The sequence below is a fragment of the Oncorhynchus mykiss genome, chromosome 9 (assembly GCF_057628025.1).
Source record: "Oncorhynchus mykiss isolate SJ-2025 chromosome 9, ASM5762802v1, whole genome shotgun sequence".
Lineage (NCBI taxonomy): Eukaryota > Metazoa > Chordata > Actinopteri > Salmoniformes > Salmonidae > Oncorhynchus > Oncorhynchus mykiss.
In genome coordinates, this window is record NC_143030.1 from 50090309 (window position 1) to 50111744 (window position 21436).

The 21436-nt window shown below is 40.2% G+C and overlaps 1 protein-coding gene across 3 annotated transcripts in view; it reads right to left on the reverse strand.

The window, feature by feature from the left end:
* Positions 1 to 21436, reverse strand: part of rtel1 (regulator of telomere elongation helicase 1) — a 56529-nt gene that overhangs the window by 27575 nt on the left and 7518 nt on the right. For 2 of the 3 annotated variants that reach the window (XM_021615871.3, XM_090184426.1), the window contains exons 10-21: positions 20447 to 20485; positions 19652 to 19724; positions 15137 to 15234; positions 14775 to 14830; positions 14364 to 14447; positions 14174 to 14255; positions 9525 to 9657; positions 9183 to 9296; positions 7484 to 7524; positions 6660 to 6745; positions 4911 to 4988; positions 4669 to 4746 (exon numbers count right to left, since the gene is read on the reverse strand). In XM_021615871.3, the coding sequence (XP_021471546.3) occupies positions 4669 to 4746; positions 4911 to 4988; positions 6660 to 6745; positions 7484 to 7524; positions 9183 to 9296; positions 9525 to 9657; positions 14174 to 14255; positions 14364 to 14447; positions 14775 to 14830; positions 15137 to 15234; positions 19652 to 19724; positions 20447 to 20485 (962 nt within the window). Of the gene's footprint in view, positions 1 to 3269; positions 3443 to 4668; positions 4747 to 4910; positions 4989 to 6659; positions 6746 to 7483; positions 7525 to 9182; positions 9297 to 9524; positions 9658 to 14173; positions 14256 to 14363; positions 14448 to 14774; positions 14831 to 15136; positions 15235 to 19651; positions 19725 to 20446; positions 20486 to 21436 lie in introns of those variants that run through there. The other variant, XM_090184427.1, reaches the window with a different exon arrangement.

Below are 21436 nucleotides of genomic sequence, written 5' to 3' on the forward strand. Positions count from 1 at the left end.
GTAAAGATATTGTCTGTGAGTATAACATAACTGATGTTGCAGGCAAAAGCCTGAGAAAAATCCAATCCGGAAGTGCCCCAGGTTTTGAAAGCGCTGCGTTCCAATGACTCCCTATATGGCTGTGAATGTACCATCAACAAGCTTACGCTTTCTACGTATTCCCCAGGGTGTCTACAGCATTGTGACGTAGGTTTACACATTTCTGTTTAAGAATAGCCGTATGGGGGCACATTGCGTAAGTGGTCACATGGTGGCTCCGAGAGAGATTCTCGCGTAAAGTGCAGAGGTAGCCATTACTCCAATCGGTCCTAGAGAAAAAGGAATTGTCTAGATTCTAGATATTAGAAAAACACCTCGAGGATGGATTCTAAACAACGTTTGCCATGTTTCTATCGATATTATGGAGCTAATTTGGAATATTTTTCGGCGTTGTGGTGACCGCAATTTCCGGGCGATTTCTCAGCCAAACGTGAAGAACAAACAGAGCTATTTCGGTTACAAAAAATAATATTTTGGGAAAAAATTAACTTTGGCTGTCTACTTGGGAGTCTCGTGAGTGAAAACATCCGAAGTTCAAAGGTAAACAATTTAATTTGATTGCTTTTCTGATTTCCATGACAAGTTTGCCTGCTGCTAGCAAGGCATTATGCTCTGCTAGGCTATGATAAACTTACACAAATGCTTGTCTAGCGTTGGCTGTAAAGCATATTTTGAAAATCTGAGATGACAGGGTGATTAACAAAAGGCTAAGCTGTGTTCCAATATATTTCACTTGTGATTTTCATGAATAGGAATATTTTCTAGGAAGATTTATGTCCGTTGCGTTATGCTAATTAGTGTCAGATGATGATAACGGTCCCGTTCACGGGCTGAGTGATGTCTCCATGCGTTGTCAAAATTGTAGAGACCTTAACCTAACACTTAGCGACCTCGTTAAGAGGTTTGGATATCTTGCCATGACAGCTGAGGTAGTGGTCAACTTCACTTCGAGTCAAAATGCAAGCCGAGATCTACCGCTCAGATTTGTTTTGTATTTTAAACATGAACCTTTTACAGTTCTAGAACAACGAGGTTTGTGCAGTAGGTTTAGCCCAATACATTACTGCATACTGGATATGCTTGAATTGCCCTGCCAATGTTGTTCTTCTCAGACCATTTCTAAATAATATTTCAAAACTTGAGGTATTATCACACCAGTAATAGATCAGTTGTTGTAGTACTTGTGAAGCACAGCTGAGTGAGCATAAAATTGACGATTGAAAATATATTATCCCCCCCCCAAAGAAATTCTCCACTGGTCTGGCAGGTGCTTGAATCTAATGGTCAGTCTCAGCGGAGGGAAGTAAAGAGCAGCTCCCTCCCTCCACTGAGACTGAACAAAAAGGGGACAACATCTTCCAACATTGTGAAACTCGAAATGATTACAACGACGGGACACACTCCAGAAACAAATGCAAGTACATTATTTGTTTTAATTAAAAATCATAATAACAGAACAGCAGCCAGTGCTTAAGATGATGCAATGGGCAAAACTGGTTGAAATTAAGTCATAATGAGGTCATACGGCATCAACCAGTTTCTGGTTGTATTGACACCATTTCAAATCTCTCTCTCTACTGGGAAATGGTTCTCAAACAATGCAGTATTTTTCAGGTATGAGCAATGCCTAGGACTCGGAGGCATGTGTGCAGGTTTCCCCTCTTCTTTTTGTTTTTACACAATCAGACAACATACTGAGGTACAAACATCCAGACACATTTTCTCACACGTCTCTGCTACGTTCTCAAATTACATTACTTTGTTCCTCTCCATCGCATGCGCTCTTTCAATACTGAAATAATGAAGTATATGATTTTTCCATTGTCTTAACGATGGAGGATTGGCTGATTTCCAGTTTAAGCATACTTTTTTTTTTTATGGATAATTGACGGGAACAGTATCATCCAGCCCATCAGATGTCTTACTACACCCCAGTAGCGGAGTTTGCTCTATAACCTGTTAGTATATGAACTAACAGGTTATAGAGCAAACAACTCAATTATCACAACACATAAGTTGTAATATGGCTATTTTTCTTCCTTGGCTTGGCTTTGAGTGATTTAAAAAATAAATTATTATTATTATTTATTGTCTCGGCTTAAGGCCGAGACAATAAAAAGACAGAGTGGCAGAATAAATTCAACCACACCTGTGTTTCATCACAAAACCGGAGAGCAACATCTGTCCTGTGAAGTCCACAAAGCATATTGCATGTAACAAACAAGTTACTATTTCAGACATTTTTGGACTACTAAACTACTATTGATTTAGAACCATGCAGAGTTAGGCTACCACAAGTCGCTAAGAAAACAGGAGCTGCCTATACTGTTCCAGCTTTAACATTTCAATATAATCAAAATCACCTATGCTTAGTCTAATACAGTGACAACTAAAAGATACCAAAAACAATCCAGTCCAATCAACATAAGCTAAATACATTGAGAAAAAAAGAAACGCAACATGCAACCAATTTCTAAATATTTTACAGAGTTACAGTTCCTATAAAGAAATCAGTCCATTTAAATAAATTCCTTAGGCCCTAATCTATGGATTTTACATGACTGGGAATACAGATATGCATGTGTTGGTCACAGACACTTTCAAAATAGAAGAACTGACATTTCAGCTTCCAGGAATTGTTTACAGATCTTTCCGACGTGGGGCTGTGCATTATCATGCCGAAACATGTGGTGATGGTGGCGGATGAATGGCACAACAATAGGCCTCAGGATCTCATCACGGTATCTGTGTATTCAAATTGTCATCGATAAAATGCCATTGTGTTCATTGACCTTATGCCTTTCCATGAAGAGCACACTTCTACAGCATGCCAGTGGCCATTGAAGGTGAGCATTTGCTCACTGAAGTCCGTTACGATACCAAACTGCAGTATGGTCAAGACCCTGTTCAGGGCGACAAGCACACACATGAGCTTCCCTGAGATGGTTTCTAACAGTTTGTGCAAACCCAGTTTCATCAACTGTCCTGGTGGCTGGTCTCAAGACGATCCCACTGGTGAAAAAGCCGGATGTGGAGATCCTGGGCTGGCATGATTACACGTGGTCTGCGGCTGTGAGGATGGTTGAACGATGTTGGTGACGGCTTATGACAAGAGCTCTGGTGGACATTCCTGCAGTCATCATGCCAATTGCAATGCAACACCAGTAAGGTGTTTGGATTATCTTGGCAAAGGAGAAATGCCCATAAACAGAAATATAAAACACATTTTAGAGAAAGAAGCCTTTTGTGCATATGGAAAATGTTTGGGGTATTTTATTTCAGCTCATGAAACATGGGACCAACACTTTACATGTTGCGTTAATATGTGTGTGTGTGGGTGCTTGCAAGAAGAAAGAAACATAGACTCACCCTACCTGTAGATAACCACCAATGCCATCCTCTTCTTTCATGTTGCCAAAATGGTATATGAATCAGTTATACAGTAGTCTACACTCTTATTTTTTGTTGTCCTAGGCTATCTGGCTTAAATTCTTGCTACCTAGCATAACTTCCTTTCAGAGGCAACAATAGTCTACTACATTTAGCTACATAATGAACTTCCAGGCAAGGGGCACTATGAATGAATTAGTTAGTTAGTTAGTTCAGAATCGGCATAATAATCATTGATTGGCCAGCACGGAGAATTAACTAAAACCACAAGTCCAAACCCCTATCTCCATTCAGGACTAATTTAGGAAAGGGCCACTTTTAGCTAGGTAGCCAGCCACCAGAGCTCAGAAGTTTTTCTGTCAATGACATTTGGTTTTTGTTGTGATTGGTGTGGCAATGACAAAACGAAACAGGCTTCCCTAAACTTTTTTGGGGTGTGCCAGGACCATTCACAGTTGAGCTCATTTAGTTCAACGCTGATTGGCTCTCATTTAATTTTATTATCAAGGGAGGCCAAATGCTCGCTGGCTTACATTGCGGCAACAATTTGACTCTTTTTGACCAGACAGAAACAGATAGATGGGCTACACATAAAGTGACAGAGGGGCGCTGTTTCGCTTGCTCGGACGCTTTCTCCTGCCGAGATTAATTCGCAAGAGGCTGAATGTAAGGGTAAATTATGAAACACAGACGAAAGACATAAAATAATGTGGTTTTTTTTTTCTTTTAATTTTTTCAGGAAGCCTGGCTTCCCTTGACATCCATGAATGCACACCACTGCTGCACCCTTATATGGAATGTCTTGAAATATGCAAACAGAAAGATTGAAAGTAAATTTAGATTGTAATATTTCTGACAGCCAACTTTCTAACTCTGCCCACAACTTTTGGACTTTAAAGCATTCCCAGAAAATGACTCTGTCGTTGTGCTGTAGAATGTGTTAATTTGGTCTCGTATAATAGTGTGCTGTTTTTCCAATGAGGCCTGGTGACATTCTGCTTTGCCAAATCAGGAACTGCTGTGTTGACATTAAAAATGAGGTAGCATGCTATGTTTCCCTAACATGACGATGTTAGGCCATGGAGGGTAAACAGTGACCTTTTGGTAGAAGTGATTTACAGTATGTGTGTGGGCGACTATCTGAACCAGTAAGTGCTATAAAGCCTTCAGAGCAGAGGAAGTACTTCAGGCAAGGATATAGGGAAGACAGACTGACCATGACAAACAAACAGGTCTTACCTTTCCCCGACAGACCGCAAAGAAGCTGCCCCCTTTAGATTTCGAGTCATTGACTTTTTCATAATAACCATCAATTATCTAGACAAAAAGGAAATGGTATGGGTTAAGTTAGCTTCGCTGTACTAAAGATCGTGCAGGAGAAACATTCCCATGATAACGGTCATTTACTGTTACGGTCACGAACCTGCAGGTAGTGACAAAATACATGCAGCGTTTTAAATGGGAATGTCTGCAGCACTGACCTCCGTGAACGTCCCCTTTCCCCTGGGCTCCACAAACATGGGCTTTATGTTTTCAATGCGGTCGGCATGCCCGTTTGCCTGGGGAAAAAGCAGGCATAGAAGAGCATGTTATTATATTAAGTAAGACCAAGGATTCTCATCACAGGCTCAGCATCAATAATGAAGCGGGAGGATCCCCTACACACACACAGTGCCTTCGGAAAGAGTTCAGACCCCTTTACTTTTCCCACATTTTGTGACGTTACAGCCTTATTCTAAAATTGGTCAATTGTCCCCCCCTCAATCTACTTACAATAGCCCATGACAAAGCAAAAGCAGGTTTATTAATGTTAGCCTATTTATTTATTTATATAAATGAAACGTCACATTTACATAAGTATTCAGATCCTTTACTCAGTACCCTGTTGAAGCATTTTGGCAGTGATTACAGCAAGTCTTCTTGAGTATGACGTTACAAGCTTGGCACATCTGTATTAGGGGAGTTTCTCTCATTCTCCTCTGAAGAACACCCTCAAGCAGTGTCAGGGAAACATTGCTGCACAGCTATTTTCAGGTCTCTTCAGAGATGTCTGGGATCTGGCTGGGCCACTCAAGGACATTCAGAGACTTGTCCAAAAGCCACTCCTGCGTTGTCTTGGCTGTGTGCTTAGGGTTGTTCTCGCATCTCCACAGAGGAACTCCAGAGCTCTGTCAAGAGTGACCATCGGGTTCTTGGTCACCTCCCTGACCAAGGCCCTGCTCAGCCAATTGCTCAGTTTGGCCAGGCAGACAGCTCTAGGAAGTCTTGGTGGTTCCAAACTTCTTCCATTTAAGAATGAAGGCCACTGTGTTCTTGGGGGCCTTCAATGCTGCAGAAATGTTTTGGTACCCTTCCCCAGATCTGTGCCTTGACACAATCCTGTCTCAGAGCTCTACGGACAATTCCTTCAACCTCATGGCTTGGTTTTTGCTCTGAAATGTATTTTCAACTGTGGGACAGTATATAGACGTGTGTGTGCGCCTTTCCAAATCATGTACAATCAATTGAATTTACCACAGGTGGATTCCAATCAAGTTGTAGAAACATCTCAAGGATGATAAATGGAAATAAGATGCACCCAAGCTCAATTTCAAGTGTCATAGCAAAGGGTCTGAATACTTATGTAAATAAGATCCCCGTTTTATTTTTTATAAATTAGCAAAAAATTGTCATTATGGGTTATTGTGTGTATATTGCTGAGGATTTTTTTTATTTCATCCATTTTAGAATAAGGCTGTAACGTAACAAAATGTGGAACAAGTGAAGGGGTCTGAATACTTTCCGAAGGCACTGGATAAGGTCTTTAATCTATGATTTATAACACCGCTTGTCCTCAGCCGTCTAGGCAACATACACTGCTTTGGATCTGGTCCTATGCCTGCTCCAGCGTTGAATTTCTGCATTACGGTGATGTCATTGTCCAGACCTTGCATCCACGCAGTTACCAACGCATGGCAACGACTGTTGCCATGTGTAGGTAACCATAGAAGTGTAGAGTCGGCATTAGCACATACTGTACACATACAAGGCTACCTCTACATCAGGCCTTGGGTCAATTCAACACAAACTCATTCACTGCAGGAAATGGATTGATATTCAAATCCTAACCTGAAAAGTACTTTCATAGAAAAAGTTATCAACGTATGGGTGGAATTTAAAAGAAGTTGCTGAATTGAGGGTGTTCATATGGTGACAACCTTTTTTCTGAGGGATCCCTGAGCTGCACTCACCCTCCAGAACTCCAGAGTCTTGTCCATCACAGGGTAAGAGGGGAAGAACACCAGCAAACCGTGAGGGACAACGCGGCCCAGATTCACTGCAGAAAGAAAAAGGAGAAATAATTTAGGTAATTTAGTAGAATGGGTTGTCTCCAGTATGTTTATCGAGCCAATGCTCTCTAGCATTAGAGCAATGGATGGAAGTCTAGTAAAACTACCTTTAACTTCCTTCATACTGGACACAGAGATACAAATGGTATCCACGAGTTCATCTGACTCAGGGGAAGTAGATAACGGGCATCATTGCTAAAATTCCATAGTATCCCTATAATATACCCCTCCCCCGATAACAATTTGCCACTGGAGGTCATTCTCAAGGTCCTTGTATATCTCTGTAATGAGTGATTTTCAAGGTGTTTACACCAATGAAATAAAATTTAAGGATACACATTACACTAGTAAAAAAAATATATATTTGAATAGCCTTTGTTGTTGTTATTAAATCAATACATTAAATAATTTTGTTCACTTTGGATCATTGAAAAAAAAATGAAAGATCCCTTTAAATCCCCAAAACATCTCACTACAACTCTACACCTCACTACTGGGACAAGTCATTTTGATTACCCCAAGTACTTTAAACAATGCACAAATAACATTTTGCAGTATAAAAAGGACTGGCATTATGGTTTTAACATTGATAAACATTGCAATATATACAAAAACATTTATGATGTGTAACTTAGTTTCTCTCATGGTTGCAAAGGCAAGATACACAAATGCCACCGCAAATCAAGAACGTACAGATATTAATTTGTAGGATATATTCATCTTACCAACAGTGTTCCCTAAAGATGCCATGTTTTCAGGGACAAACCTTTGAAACAAATAGTGAGTGTGTGTTAATTAAACTAGAATGATATTATCATATATACAGTGCCTTCGGAAAGTATTCAGACCCCTTGACTTTTTTCACATTTTGTTACGTTAAAGCCTTATTCTAAAGTGGATAAAATATTAAAAAATATTCACAATAATCCATAATGACAAAGCGAAAACAGGTTTTTAGAAAGAAATTAGAAATTATTTTTAAAAAAAAAACAGAAATAGCTTATTCAGACCCTTTACTCAGTATAAGTATTCAGACCCTTTGCTATGAGACTTGAAATTGAGCTCAGGTGCATCCTGTTTCCATTGATCATCCTTGAGATTTTTCTACAACTTGGAGTCCACCTGCAGTAAATTCAATTGATTAGACATGATTTGGAAAGGCACATACCGGTCAATAGAAGGTCCCACAGTTGAAAGTGCATGTTAGATCAAAAACCATGAGTTCGAAGGAATTGTCTGGGGAAGGGTATCAAAATATTTCTGTAGCATTGAAGGTCCCCAAGAACACAGTGGTCTCGATCATTCTTAAATGGAAAAAGTTTGGAACCACCACGACTCTTCCCAGAGCTGGCCGTCCGGCCAAACTGAGAAATCGGTAGAACAGGCCTTGGTCAGGGAGGTGACCAAGAACCCGATGCTCACTGACAGAGCTCCAGAGTTCCTCTGTGGATATGGGAGAACCTTCCAGATGGACAAACATCTCTGCAGCACTCAATGAATCAGGCCTTATTGGCAGAGTGGCCAGATGGAAGTCACTCCTCAGTAAAAGGCACATGACAGCCCGCTTGGAGTTTGCCAAAAGGCATCTAAAGACTCTCAGACCATGAGAAACAAGATTCTCTGGTCTGATGAAATTAAGATTGAACTCTTTGGCCTGAATGCCGAGCGTTACGTCTGGAGAAAACCTGGCACCATCCCTACGGTGAAGCATTGTGGTGGCAGCATCATGCTGTGGGGATGTTTTTCAGATGTAGGGACTGGGAGACTCGTCAGGATTGAGGCAAAGATGAGCGGAGTAAAGTACAGAGATACTTGATGAAAAGCACTCTGGAGCAGGTTAGGACCTCAGACTGGGGCGAAGGTTCACCTTCCAACAGGACAACGACCCTAAGCACACAGCCAAGACAGCGCGGAGTGGCTTCAGGACAAGTCTCAATGTCCTTGAGTGGCCCAGCCAGAGCCCGGACTTGAACCTGATCGAACATCTCTGGAGAGACCTGAAAATAGCAGTGCAGCAATGCTCCTCATCCAACCTGACAGAGCTTGAGAAGATCTGCAGAGAAGAATGGGAGAAACTTCCCAAATACAGGTGTGCCAAGCTTGTAGCGTCATACCCAAGAAGACTTGATGCTGTAATCGCCGCCAAAAGTGCTTCAACAAAGTACTGAGTAAAGGGTCTGAATACGTATGTGAAATGTACGTTTTTATTTTTCATAAACGATCTTACATTTCTAAAAACCTGTTTTTGCTTTGTCATTGTGGGGTATTGTGTGTAGATTGATGAGTGATGATTTTTATTTATACATTTTTAGAAAAAGGATGTAATGTAACAAAATGTGGAAAAAGTCAAGGGCGTATGAATACTTTCCAAAGGCACTGTATATCCCCCCCAGAGAGGGTAGTCACAGCAGTGGAGGTGCCCACCTGCGGTCAAATGCTGAGCTGAGCTGCACGCCGTCTGGACCGCGGTCAATTATGCTGACAAAGATCTGATCATGCTGAATCACATGGGGGTTCTCCAGGCATACTGGAAAGGGACTGTGGGGGCAAGGGGTCAAGAGAAGTGAAACCCAAAAAAGGAAACCAAAGGTCAGTAGAAAAAAAACACAAAAACAGAACTGTCTCTTATGTTATGGACAAGAGCATCTGCTAAATGACCAACATGTGAATGACAAGACAAGTAGGTAATAACAAAGTTGATGGCTAATATCCGGTTACAGCTTTTTTCCCATGTGTGTGTGTGTGGTTGACAAATGACACACTCACATTTGCATTTCGGAGGTGAACGAGGACAGAGGGGAGAGGGTCCCGCTGGTGAGGATGATGCTGCGCACGCCCTGCCTCACCAGTTCCTGCATGCTGAACCCAGGCGAGAAGCACCAGTAACTCAGAACATTTCCTGGAATAAACCACATCCCCACTGGTTTCATAAAATCGCAAAACACCATGGTACATCATTCAACCGGGGAACTCGGTCCAAACATGAGCGCAGATGTCCATAATACACTCTGTCTAGCTCAGTTGCCTGCAGACAGAATTTGGATGGAGAATGGCCAAGCAACACTGCCTCTAGCTGGATCTACAGTGACCGGTTGATTCAGATTTTCTTCAAGGAGGAGAGCAGTGGACTTCTGTTCTATAATGTACAGGGATCTCAATGTCAACCTGTAGTACAAGGGCCTTTATTCTCAAATCGCCTCAGAGTAGGAGTGCTGATCACCGAGACGCTTGGTAAATAAAGCCCCAGGTCCCCCGTCAATATAATCTTATTCATTATGATCGAAAAGGCCAAACTGATCCTAAAATCAGCACTCCTACACTGACACACTTTGTGAATACAGACTGAGATATCAGTGTTCAAAATACATACATGAAACATCTTGTTTCCATTAGATACAGTGCCTCCTAGGGTTGGGCGATGTCTGGCATGACACATTGTCCCATCAACCTGTCCAGACATCACTGATATGCGATTGTATCATCTATTTATTTTTTACCTGGGGCGTTGCGTTGCCTAGTAATGCAGGAAACGATCTGTAATGCAGCCTGTGTCATGCACAAACCACCGATGAAAGTCTAATCATTAGACTACAATGTGGAAATCATCTTACCAATATTGTATTTTCTTGTGTGCAAATGAATAAATATAAACCAATCATATTGTGATATGTGGTACTGATAACTTTGAATGGTGATTTGGAACCCAACGTTGTAGGCCTACGATGTGACACGAGACCCTTTCCAAATGGTGATTTCGGACGATTTCAACTGAGAGCACATGTTCACCATAGAAGACAATCACTGGGCAGTCTTCTTGGGAGAGCTAATTAGCTTAATTTGTAGCCTATCCAAATGTGGGTTATTCTTTTTATAGGCGACATACATTTTTTGTTCCCTGTGACGACTTACATAACACCTATTGCGCAATTCAGGGATATGAATAAACACTTCCACAATAATATAAATATCTGTTTAGAAGTTTAACTTGTACATGTAACGTTTACTGCAAACTTTATTGAATACAATTTATATTTAGTGCAGGCCTATATCATTGGCTGTTGGTTTGCAAGGATTTTCCTGCGGCACACAACTTGTCAGGTGGAAGCCAGAAATGTATAAGGTTTGTCTAAACTTCCCATTTAATTATTCTATATTGCAATTGTTGGTTGTCTCGCTCGCTTTCATTACCATATCATGTTTTTATTCACAAAACTTTCTAAGATAAAACTCTGTATTGGCCTCCTATATCCATGTTAATGTTAATCATGAAAAATATGCTTACACCAACATGTCACATTCAAACAGAATGGCGATTGGGACCAAAATGGGTAATGAAGTGTTTAAAACAAGCCAGAATAAAAAGGAGTGTCTGCTGCATAAGGCCCATGATCATCCGACATTGGAGGTGAGTGAGATAAATGTCATCTGACATTTTGCACAGCTTTTGGCACTCTCCGCTCCATCTACATACATTGTAGGCCTACTCTTGCATTATGTTAATAGTAGGCTAAGTCTATATATATATTTTTATTGAAAAAGGCAATGGCAAATGGGAATAGGAAGGTGAATTGGCATGTCACCCGGCTGGGAGGTCAGAATTGTGCACTGCCCGACTCCAGCGGTGCCAGTCATGTACAAATAGGTAAAAATATCTTCTGTAAAAAATATCAAATATATAAAAACTATCGTCTGTTACATCACAATGTCGTTACCATCGACGGTGTGTCTCAAAGGGTTGGGCGATATTGTATCATAACGTCGCCCAATGCCAGTGCTTTCAAAAGGTATTCATACCCATTGACTTATTCCACATTTTGTTCTATTATTACAGCCTGCTTTCAAAATTGATTACATTCTCACCCATCTACACACAATACCCCATAATGACAAAGGGAAAACATGTTTTTAGAAATGTTAGAAACATTTATTTTAAATGAAATAATTTGTAGAAGCACCTTTGGCGGCGATTACAGCTTTGAGTCATCTTGTATGTGTACGTCTGTATCAGCTTTGCACAACTGGATTGGGGGACTTTCTCCCAATCTTCCTTGCAGATTTTCTCAAGCTCGGTTAAATTAGATGGGGAGTGGTGGTGAACAGCAATCTTCAAGTCTTCCCACAGATTTTCAATAGGACTCAAGTCTGGGCTTTGGCTGGGCCACTCAAGGACATTCACATTCTTGTTCTGAATTTTCGCTCCAGTCGAAGGTTGTTTGCACTCTGAAGCAGGTTCTCATCAAGGATTTGCCTGTATTTGATTACATTCATTGTTCCCTCTATCCTTATCAGTCTCCCAGTCCCTGCCTCTAAAAAGCATCCCTATAGCATGATACTGCCACCACCATGCTTCACGGTTAGGATGGTATTAGATGGGTGTTGAGCTGTGCCTGGTTTTCTCCAGACAAAGTGCTTTGTATTCTGGCCAAAGTGTAACATTTCTCTAATCAGAGACTGTTGTCCTTTTGGCAGGTTCTCCCATCTCAGCCAAATAACTTTTGTAGTTCGTCATTGGGTTCTTGGTCACCTCCCTGACCAAGGTCCTTCTTGCCCGGTTGGTCAGTTTGGTTGGACGGCCAGCTCTAGGCAGAGTCTGGGTAGATCCATATTTTTTCCATTCCCCAATGGAACTGTACGCTTGGAAACTTTCAACACTAGAAATTATTTATTCCCTTCCCCAGATATATGACTCAGAACAATTCTCTCTCAGAGACCTATGAACAGTTCCTTGGTATGGTATAGTTTTTGCTCTGACACACACTGTCAACTGTGGGACCTTATAAAGACATGTGTGTTTCTTTCAAAATCATGTCCAAATAATTGAATTTGCCACAGGTGGATTCCCAAGTTGTAGTGACATCAAGGATGATCAAAGGAAATTGGATGCACCTGAGCTCAATTTGCAAAGAGGTGTGAATACCTATGTAAATGTAGTACTTCTCCATTTCATTTTCAATAAATTAGCTAATTAACATGTTTTCACGGCATCATTATGTTTTTTTTATACTTTATCCATTTCGAATTCAGGCTGTAACAACAAAATGTGGAATAAGTCAAGGGGTATGAATACTTTCTGAATGCACTGTAAATCATGATTGGAGGCTACCAATCAAGTTATAATGGAGTCCTCAAGAGGCCACCTCACATTGATGTATCTCTAATTCACCACTGCGTAGTGCTATATACTGTAGTCCTACAGAGTATTAACCCATTTGTCTAGGCAACTTGAGATCAGTGTTCATAGTGTTACTGCCTGTTTATTATTTTGAAAAATTTTAAAGAATATGTATATAAAAATACTTACCTTTAGGTTTGAAGAATATTTTGTTATAATAAAGGAAATATCTACCTGTGGTGGTCGGTACCGTTTAAGATGAGGGAGGACAATTAAAAAAAAAAAGTAAAAAATTATGAGCATGACCTTATTTCTAGTACAGCATATCATTCATATTCCATTCACCCAGCTCAATGTAACATCGATATGTTTGGGCTACTACATGAGACTCAAATATTCCCTATAGCCATCATGAGGTTGCTACAACCTAGCCTATGAATGAAGGTTTACAATGTAGGTGCACAGGTTGAGAGAAACATTTTAGTAATCAAGGTGACAGACAGCGACACATTATATTGCCTTGCTGATCTAAGTTGTAATCCTTAGTCTAACCATTGGAGTTTCATTTGGACAAATTCTGGTATGTTTATGGCTGTTTAGTTCGGTTTTCTTCCGTTTAAGAAATGTTTTTCTACAGAATTGGCGGAATGAATACACCCCTGATCACATGCAAACACAGTTCACTTTCATTGCAGCCACATACAAACAGCATGATCACTTTGCTCATTGCAATTCCTTCTCACATCTATGCGCTATCCTCCACTTTGCTCATTGCAATTCCTTCTCACATCTATGCGCTATCCTCCTCTCTCATCTATCCTCCTCTATCACATTTTCCTTTTGTTTGTGGACTTCAGTGCACAACACATTAGTGGTCTGTGACCAGGCAACAGAAAAAAAACGTTCCAAGTCGAACCTTCATATCATAACTGCTACACAGCCTACATTGTTGTCAACATATTAGCTAGCTAACGTCATAGTTAGCATAGCTAATAGAACTGACGCATTAGTAAACCCACTACAATCATGCAGTAGAGTGTACAGTCGGCAAACAGTTTAGCATTTACACCGGCGGGCCTGTGGCAATAAATTAAGAAAACCAAAAGCTCAGCTTGACTTAGAAGAGTTTCAGTTTTGGATAGCCATAGCCAGGTAGCGAACATAAGCATCTCTCTCTGAGCCGGGTGTTTGTGTAGGCTAAACTAGCTAGCTGCATTCGCCGGTAAGCGAAAGTGAAAAATGAAATCTCTCTTCTCCATTTTTGAAGAAATTTATTTGTTCAATGACGGACACAGACTGTTACCTTGTTTTTTGGAGGAAGATGAAGACCACACATCAGTATTTTGTTTTTTCTTATGATGGCTGGTGTCTTTATGGATATGGACCTGCGACAGAGGATGTGTGTAAAATAGTATTAAAACCATGGTTCAAATTTACAATTCTGATTGGCATTTGTATTTCCAGATACAGATGAAATAGTGACTATTACACACCTTAAATTTAGTGGTGCTGGATTGCATGTTGAGCGTCATGTTTGCACCTTTGTTGCCCTCTTGTGTATCAACGCAGAACACCAGCTAGTGAGATAAAAGAAGAGAAAAAACATGATACAGTATTCACATTGGACATACATTGATAGACTTAAAACAAGGACATTGTTCCTGTTCCAATGCTTTGTATTTTACTTTATTTCAACCACATCTCCCTTCTCTAATCCCTCTATATCATCCCCCTCTTCTTTCTTTCCCTGATCCCGTTTCTTTACTTCCCTCTGTCCCATCTGTAGGACAGGAAACCCTCTGAAAATCATTAGGTCTGAGAAGTGCTCAACATCTTAGTGTAAAATTTTTATTAAAAATAAATACATGAAAGAAAAAAAACAACGCTTTAAAAGTGCACCAAACCTGAATTATGTCCGCCAATTTCTGTAATCCAGTTGTGTTCATGAATATGCCTGGTTCTGTTAAAAGAAATAAACACTTATAGTATCACCTCCATCACTAACTATGTTCAGACACTCCGCATTCAAATGACAATGTAAGGTACAGTACTAGAAAAGGCAGTGAAAAGTGAAAGCAAATAATGGAAGGCTTAACTTAAATCCTAAAACTACAATGACTCAGGACTTCAGACAAGTGGACATACAATAGCTCAATAATAACGTTTTAGAATGTATTGAATTAGCTTTCAAAATGTTATTTTAGATTTGAACTTGATATCACATCAGAATGGCTGAATAAAGGGGAAGCCATATGAACAGACTCACTTCCAGCCAGATATCCAGTGATCTGCTCCAGGGCTTCAAAGATGGGCGTCCTTGTGTCAAATGTGAGGTGAGCCTTCTGGAACAACTCGTAGATGAAGCTGAAAGGGATGGTTTAAAGTGTACAAAATGTGGATGAGCGCTTTCTACGATTCATACCCCTTGACTTATTCAACATTTTGTTGTGTTACAGCCTGAATTCTAAACATATTAAATAAATAAAAATCCTCACCAATCTACACCCAATAACCCATCATGACAAAGTGAAAACATGCTTTTTGAAATGTTTGCAAATTTATTGAAAAAGAGAAATCTCTCATTTACATAAGTATTCACACCCCTGAGTCAATACATGATAGAATCCCCTTTGGCAGAGATTTCAGCTGTGAGTCTTTCTGGGTAAGTCTCTAAGAGCTTTGCACAACTGGATTGTACAACATTTGCACATTCATCAAGCTCTGCCAAGTTGGTTGTTGACAATTACTAGACACCCATTTTCAAGTCAAAACTGTAACTAGGCCACTTAGGAACATTCAATGTCATCTTGGTAAGCAACTCCAGTGTATATTTGGCTTTGTGTTTTAGGTTTTTGTCCTGCTGAAAGCTGATTTTGTCTCCCAGAGTCTATTGGAAAGCACACTGAACCAGGTTTTCCTCTAGGATTTTGCCTGAGCTTAGTATTCAAGACATAATGTTCATTTCTTTGCCACATTTTTTGAAGTTTTACTTTAGTGCCTTATTGCAAACAGGATGCATGTTTTAGAATATTCTGTTCATATTCTGTAGTTATTTTCACTCTGTTATTTAGCTAGCTTGTGGAGTAACTACAATGTTGATCCATCCTCAGTTTTCTATCACAGCCATTAAACTCTAATTGTTTTAAAGTCACCATTGGCTCATGGTGAAATCACTGGGTAGTTTCCTTCATTCCGGCAAATGAGTTATGAAGGACGCCTCTATCTTTGTAGTGATGGTGTATTGATATACCATCCAGTGTGGTTAATAACCTCGCCATGCTCAAAGGCTTGTATTATTCAATGTCTGCCCCCCCCCCACCAATAGGTGCCCTTCTTTGCAAGGCATTTGTGGTTGAATCTGTGTTTGACATTCACTGCTCGACTGAGGGAATTCACAGATAATTGTTCAGTGCATTCGGAAAGTTTTCCACATTGTTACATTACAGCCTTATTCTAAAAAGGTGTGTGCCTTTCCAAATCATGTCCAATCAATTTAATTTACCACAGGTGAACTGCAATCAAGTTGTAGAAACATCTCAAGGATGATCAATGAAAACAAGATGCAATTTCGAGTCTCATAGCAAAGGGTCTGAATACATATATAAATAAGACATTTGTTTTTTAATGTTAATACAGTAATACAGCAATACAGCCTTGCGAAAGTATTCGGCCCCCTTGAACTTTGCGACCTTTTGCCACATTTATTTTTTTTTAATTTAAAAATTTTTTTTTACCCCTTTTTCTCCCCAATTTCGTAGTATCCAATTGTTGTAGTAGCTACTATCTTGTCTCATCGCTACAACTCCCGTACGGGCTCGGGAGAGACGAAGGTTGAAAGTAGTGCGTCCTCCGATACATAACCAACCAAGCCGCTGCTTCTTTAACACAGCGCACATCCAACCCGGAAGCCAGCCGCACCAATGCGCCGGAGGAAACACCGTGCACCTGGCCACCCGGCTAGCGTACACTGCGCCCAGCCCGCCACAGGAGTCGCTGGTGCGCGATGAGACAAGGACACCCGTACCGACCAAGCCCTCCCTAACCCGGGCGACGCTAGGCCAATTGTGCGTCGCCCCACGGACCTCCCGGTCGCGGCCGGTTACGACAGAGCCCAGAGTCCTGGGCGCGAACCCAGGACTCTGATGGCACAGCTGGCGCTGCAGTACAGCGCCCTTAACCACTGCGCCACCCGGGAGGCCCCTTTTGCCACATTTCAGGCTTCAAACAAAGATATAAAACTGGATTTTTTTTGTGAAGAATCAACAACAAGTGGGACACAATCATGAAGTGGAACGACATTTATTGGATATTTCAAACTTTTTTAACAAATCAAAAACTGAAAAATTGGGCGTGCAAAATTATTCACCCCCCTTAAGTTAATACTTTGTAGCGCCACCTTTTGCTGCGATTACAGCTGTAAGTTGCTTGGGGTATGTCTCTATCAGTTTTGCACATCGAGAGACTGACATTTTTTCCCATTCCTCCTTGCAAAACAGCTCGAGCTCAGTGAGGTTGGATGGAGAGCATTTGTGAACAGCAGTTTTCAGTTCTTTCCACAGATTCTCGATTGGATTCAGGTCTGGACTTTGACTTGGCCATTCTAACACCTGGATATGTTTATTTTTGAACCATTCCATTGTAGATTTTGCTTTATGTTTTGGATCATTGTCTTGTTGGAAGACAAATCTCCATCCCAGTCTCAGGTCTTTTGCAGACTCCATCAGGTTTTCTTCCAGAATGGTCCTGTATTTGGCTCCATCCATCTTCCCATGAATTTTAACCATCTTCCCTGTCCCTGCTGAAGAAAAGCAGGCCCAAACCATGATGCTGCCACCACCATGTTTGACAGTGGGGATGGTGTGTTCAGCTGTGTTGCTTTTACGCCAAACATAACGTTTTGCATTGTTGCCAAAAAGTTCAATTTTGGTTTCATCTGACCAGAGCACCTTCTTCCACATGTTTGGTGTGTCTCCCAGGTGGCTTGTGGCAAACTTTAAACAACACTTTTTATGGATATCTTTAAGAAATGGCTTTCTTCTTGCCACTCTTCCATAAAGGCCAGATTTGTGCAATATACGACTGATTGTTGTCCTATGGACAGAGTCTCCCACCTCAGCTGTAGATCTCTGCAGTTCATCCAGAGTGATCATGGGCCTCTTGGCTGCATCTCTGATCAGTCTTCTCCTTGTATGAGCTGAAAGTTTAGAGGGACGGCCAGGTCTTGGTAGATTTGCAGTGGTCTGAAACTCCTTCCATTTCAATATTATCGCTTGCACAGTGCTCCTTGGGATGTTTAAAGCTTGGGAAATATTTTTGTATCCAAATCCTGCTTTAAACTTCTTCACAACAGTATCTCGGACCTGCCTGGTGTGTTCCTTGTTCTTCATGATGCTCTCTGCGCTTTTAACGGACCTCTGAGACTATCACAGTGCAGGTGCATTTATACGGAGACTTGATTACACAAAGGTGGATTGTATTTATCGTCATTAGTCATTTAGGTCAACATTGGATCATTCAGAGATCCTCACTGAACTTCTGGAGAGTTTGCTGCACTGAAAGTAAAGGGGCTGAATAATTTTGCACGCCCAATTTTTCAGTTTTTGATTTGTTAAAAAAGTTTGAAATATCCAATAAATGTCGTTCCACTTCATGATTGTGACCCACTTGTTGTTGATTCTTCACAAAAAAAAATACAGTTTTATATCTTTATGTTTGAAGCCTGAAATGTGGCAAAAGGTCGCAAAGTTCAAGGGGGCCGAATACTTTCGCAAGGCACTGTATATTTGCAAAAATGTATATTTATTTAATCCATTATAGAATAAGCCTGTAATGTAACAAAATGTGAAAAAAAGTAAATGGGTCTGAATACTTTCCAAAGGCACTGTCTATACAGTGCCAGTCAAAAGTTGACACACCTACTCATGCAAGGGTTTTCGTTCTTTTTTAAAACTATTTTCTACATTGTAGAATAATATTGAAGACATTAAAACAATGAAATAACACATATGGAATCATGTAGTAACCAAAAGTGTTAAATCAAAATATATTCTATATTTGAGATTCTTCAATGTAGCCACCCTTTGCCTTGATGACAGCTTTGCACAGTCTTGGCAGTGTTTGAATAGTTTTTTTTATTTTTAATATATTCGCAATCGTTTCTAAAAACTTGTTTTCGTTTTGCCATTATGGGGTAGTGTGTGTAGATGGATTAAATAAAAACACTCTCTCATCAGTTTTAGAATAAGACTAACGTATCAAAATGTGGAAAAAGTCAAGGGGTTGGAATACTTTCCCAATGCACTGTATTTAGGCTTGCTACAGAAAAAAAGAAAGGGGTTGAATATTTATTGACTCAAGACATTTCACCTTTTCATTTTTAACATAATTCCACTTTGATATTATGGGGTGTAGGCCAGTTACATAATCTCTCAATTTAAATCAATTTTAAATTAAAAAAAATATGGAAAAAGTGAAGGGGTGTGAATATTTTCTGAAGGCACTGTAAATGCAAGCATGATGCTTTGAAGGGCATTACAAAAAAAATACACTAATGTGCATGAAGTGTAAAATGTGCTTTACCCTTCATTATCTTTGGAGATGACAGCAGTAACCAAATGCATAGCCTGTCAAGTGCTTTTGCAATGGTGCTATGAGGTGAGTTCCAAAATAAATGCACCGACTTTATCCTTAATTCTCTTTTGGGCGGTGAGGACAGCCATAAATCAAAAACATCTCAATATTAATATCACGTATACCCTCTGCAAAACCCAGAAGCACACACCTTCCAGGTTTGGTGATCCCCTTGTCCGGCACGTCGTAAGAGTCAATGGCAGCCTCCAGATCCAGAAGTATCTCTGCAAAAAACATTTATGTAAGGAGGGAGTTGTGCAGTGCAATCTCTACGATATTACACATTTAAACCATTAGACACATTCATTGATGAAATCCCATTCTTCTTAAAGCAGCAATCAACAGTAGAAACAATAACAAAGCTGTCTCCCTTGCCCTGGTTTGGTAAAAAGCTGAGGGATGGGGCTGGAGAAATGTAACCACTCTCAAATGCATAGGGCTAGAGATGCAAGAACTGACCATCCAAATCAAAATGATAGTTTTAACCATGTGTTGAAGCTATATAGGGGGTGGCAGGTAGCCTAGTGGTTAGAGAGTTGGGCCAGTAAACGAAAGGTTGCTGGATCGCATCCCCGTGCCGACAAGGTAAAAATCTGTCATTCTGCCCCCTGAACAAAGGCATGATTCCCTGGTAGGCCGTCATTGTAAATAAGAATTTATTCTTAACTGACTTGCCTAGATAAATAAAGGTTAAAGTTAAAAAATATATATAGTTTTTGTTTAAAATGTTCTTTGTTTACAACCATTGGCATAAAACAAGCTTATATTTTGGGTTCTGATGGGGTACGACTAAGCTCATAAGACATTTATAAGTTAAATTCTTCATGAATCATTGGGTACATATAATTCATTTATAAGTTCAAAAATGGAAGTAGCAACTGCTGAATGCTCCTTTTAAGAGAGGAGTGTATGATGGTTGCATGACAAACAGGATAAAATAACTTACGTTTTATTTTAGCAATGGTGGTTATGTCCAATTTCAAACCTGGAATGAAATAATTATTACAGGTGGCACTTTCAAATAAAAAAAAACTGTCTCCGTTTCAAATTGAACAATGTAGTAAAATTATTGTCATAATACAATTCACACGTTACTCAATCAATGGAACCAGGAGGACATTACTTCATTGATCTCTGCATATGAATATAGGGGGGGCGGGATACAGTGCCTTGCGAAAGTATTTGGCCCCCTTGAACTTTGCGACCTTTTGCCACATTTCAGGCTTCAAACATAAAGATATAAAACTGTATTTTTTTGTGAAGAATCAACAACAAGTGGGACACAATCATGAAGTGGAACGACATTTATTGGATATTTCAAACTTTTTTAACAAATCAAAAACTGAAAAATTAGGCGTGCAAAATTATTCAGCCCCTTTACTTTCATTGCAGCAAACTCTCTCCAGAAGTTCAGTGAGGATCTCTGAATGATCCAATGTTGACCTAAATGACTAATGATGATAAATACAATCCACCTGTGTGTAATCAAGTCTCCGTATAAATGCACCTGCACTGTGATAGTCTCAGAGGTCCGTTAAAAGCGCAGAGAGCATCATGAAGAACAAGGAACACACCAGGCAGGTCCGAGATACTGTTGTGAAGAAGTTTAAAGCAGGATTTGGATACAAAAATATTTCCCAAGCTTTAAACATCCCAAGGAGCACTGTGCAAGCGATAATATTGAAATGGAAGGAGTATCAGACCACTGCAAATCTACCAAGACCTGGCCGTCCCTCTAAACTTTCAGCTCATACAAGGAGAAGACTGATCAGAGATGCAGCCAAGAGGCCCATGATCACTCTGGATGAACTGCAGAGATCTACAGCTGAGGTGGGAGACTCTGTCCATAGGACAACAATCAGTCGTATATTGCACAAATCTGGCCTTTATGGAAGAGTGGCAAGAAGAAAGCCATTTCTTAAAGATATCCATAAAA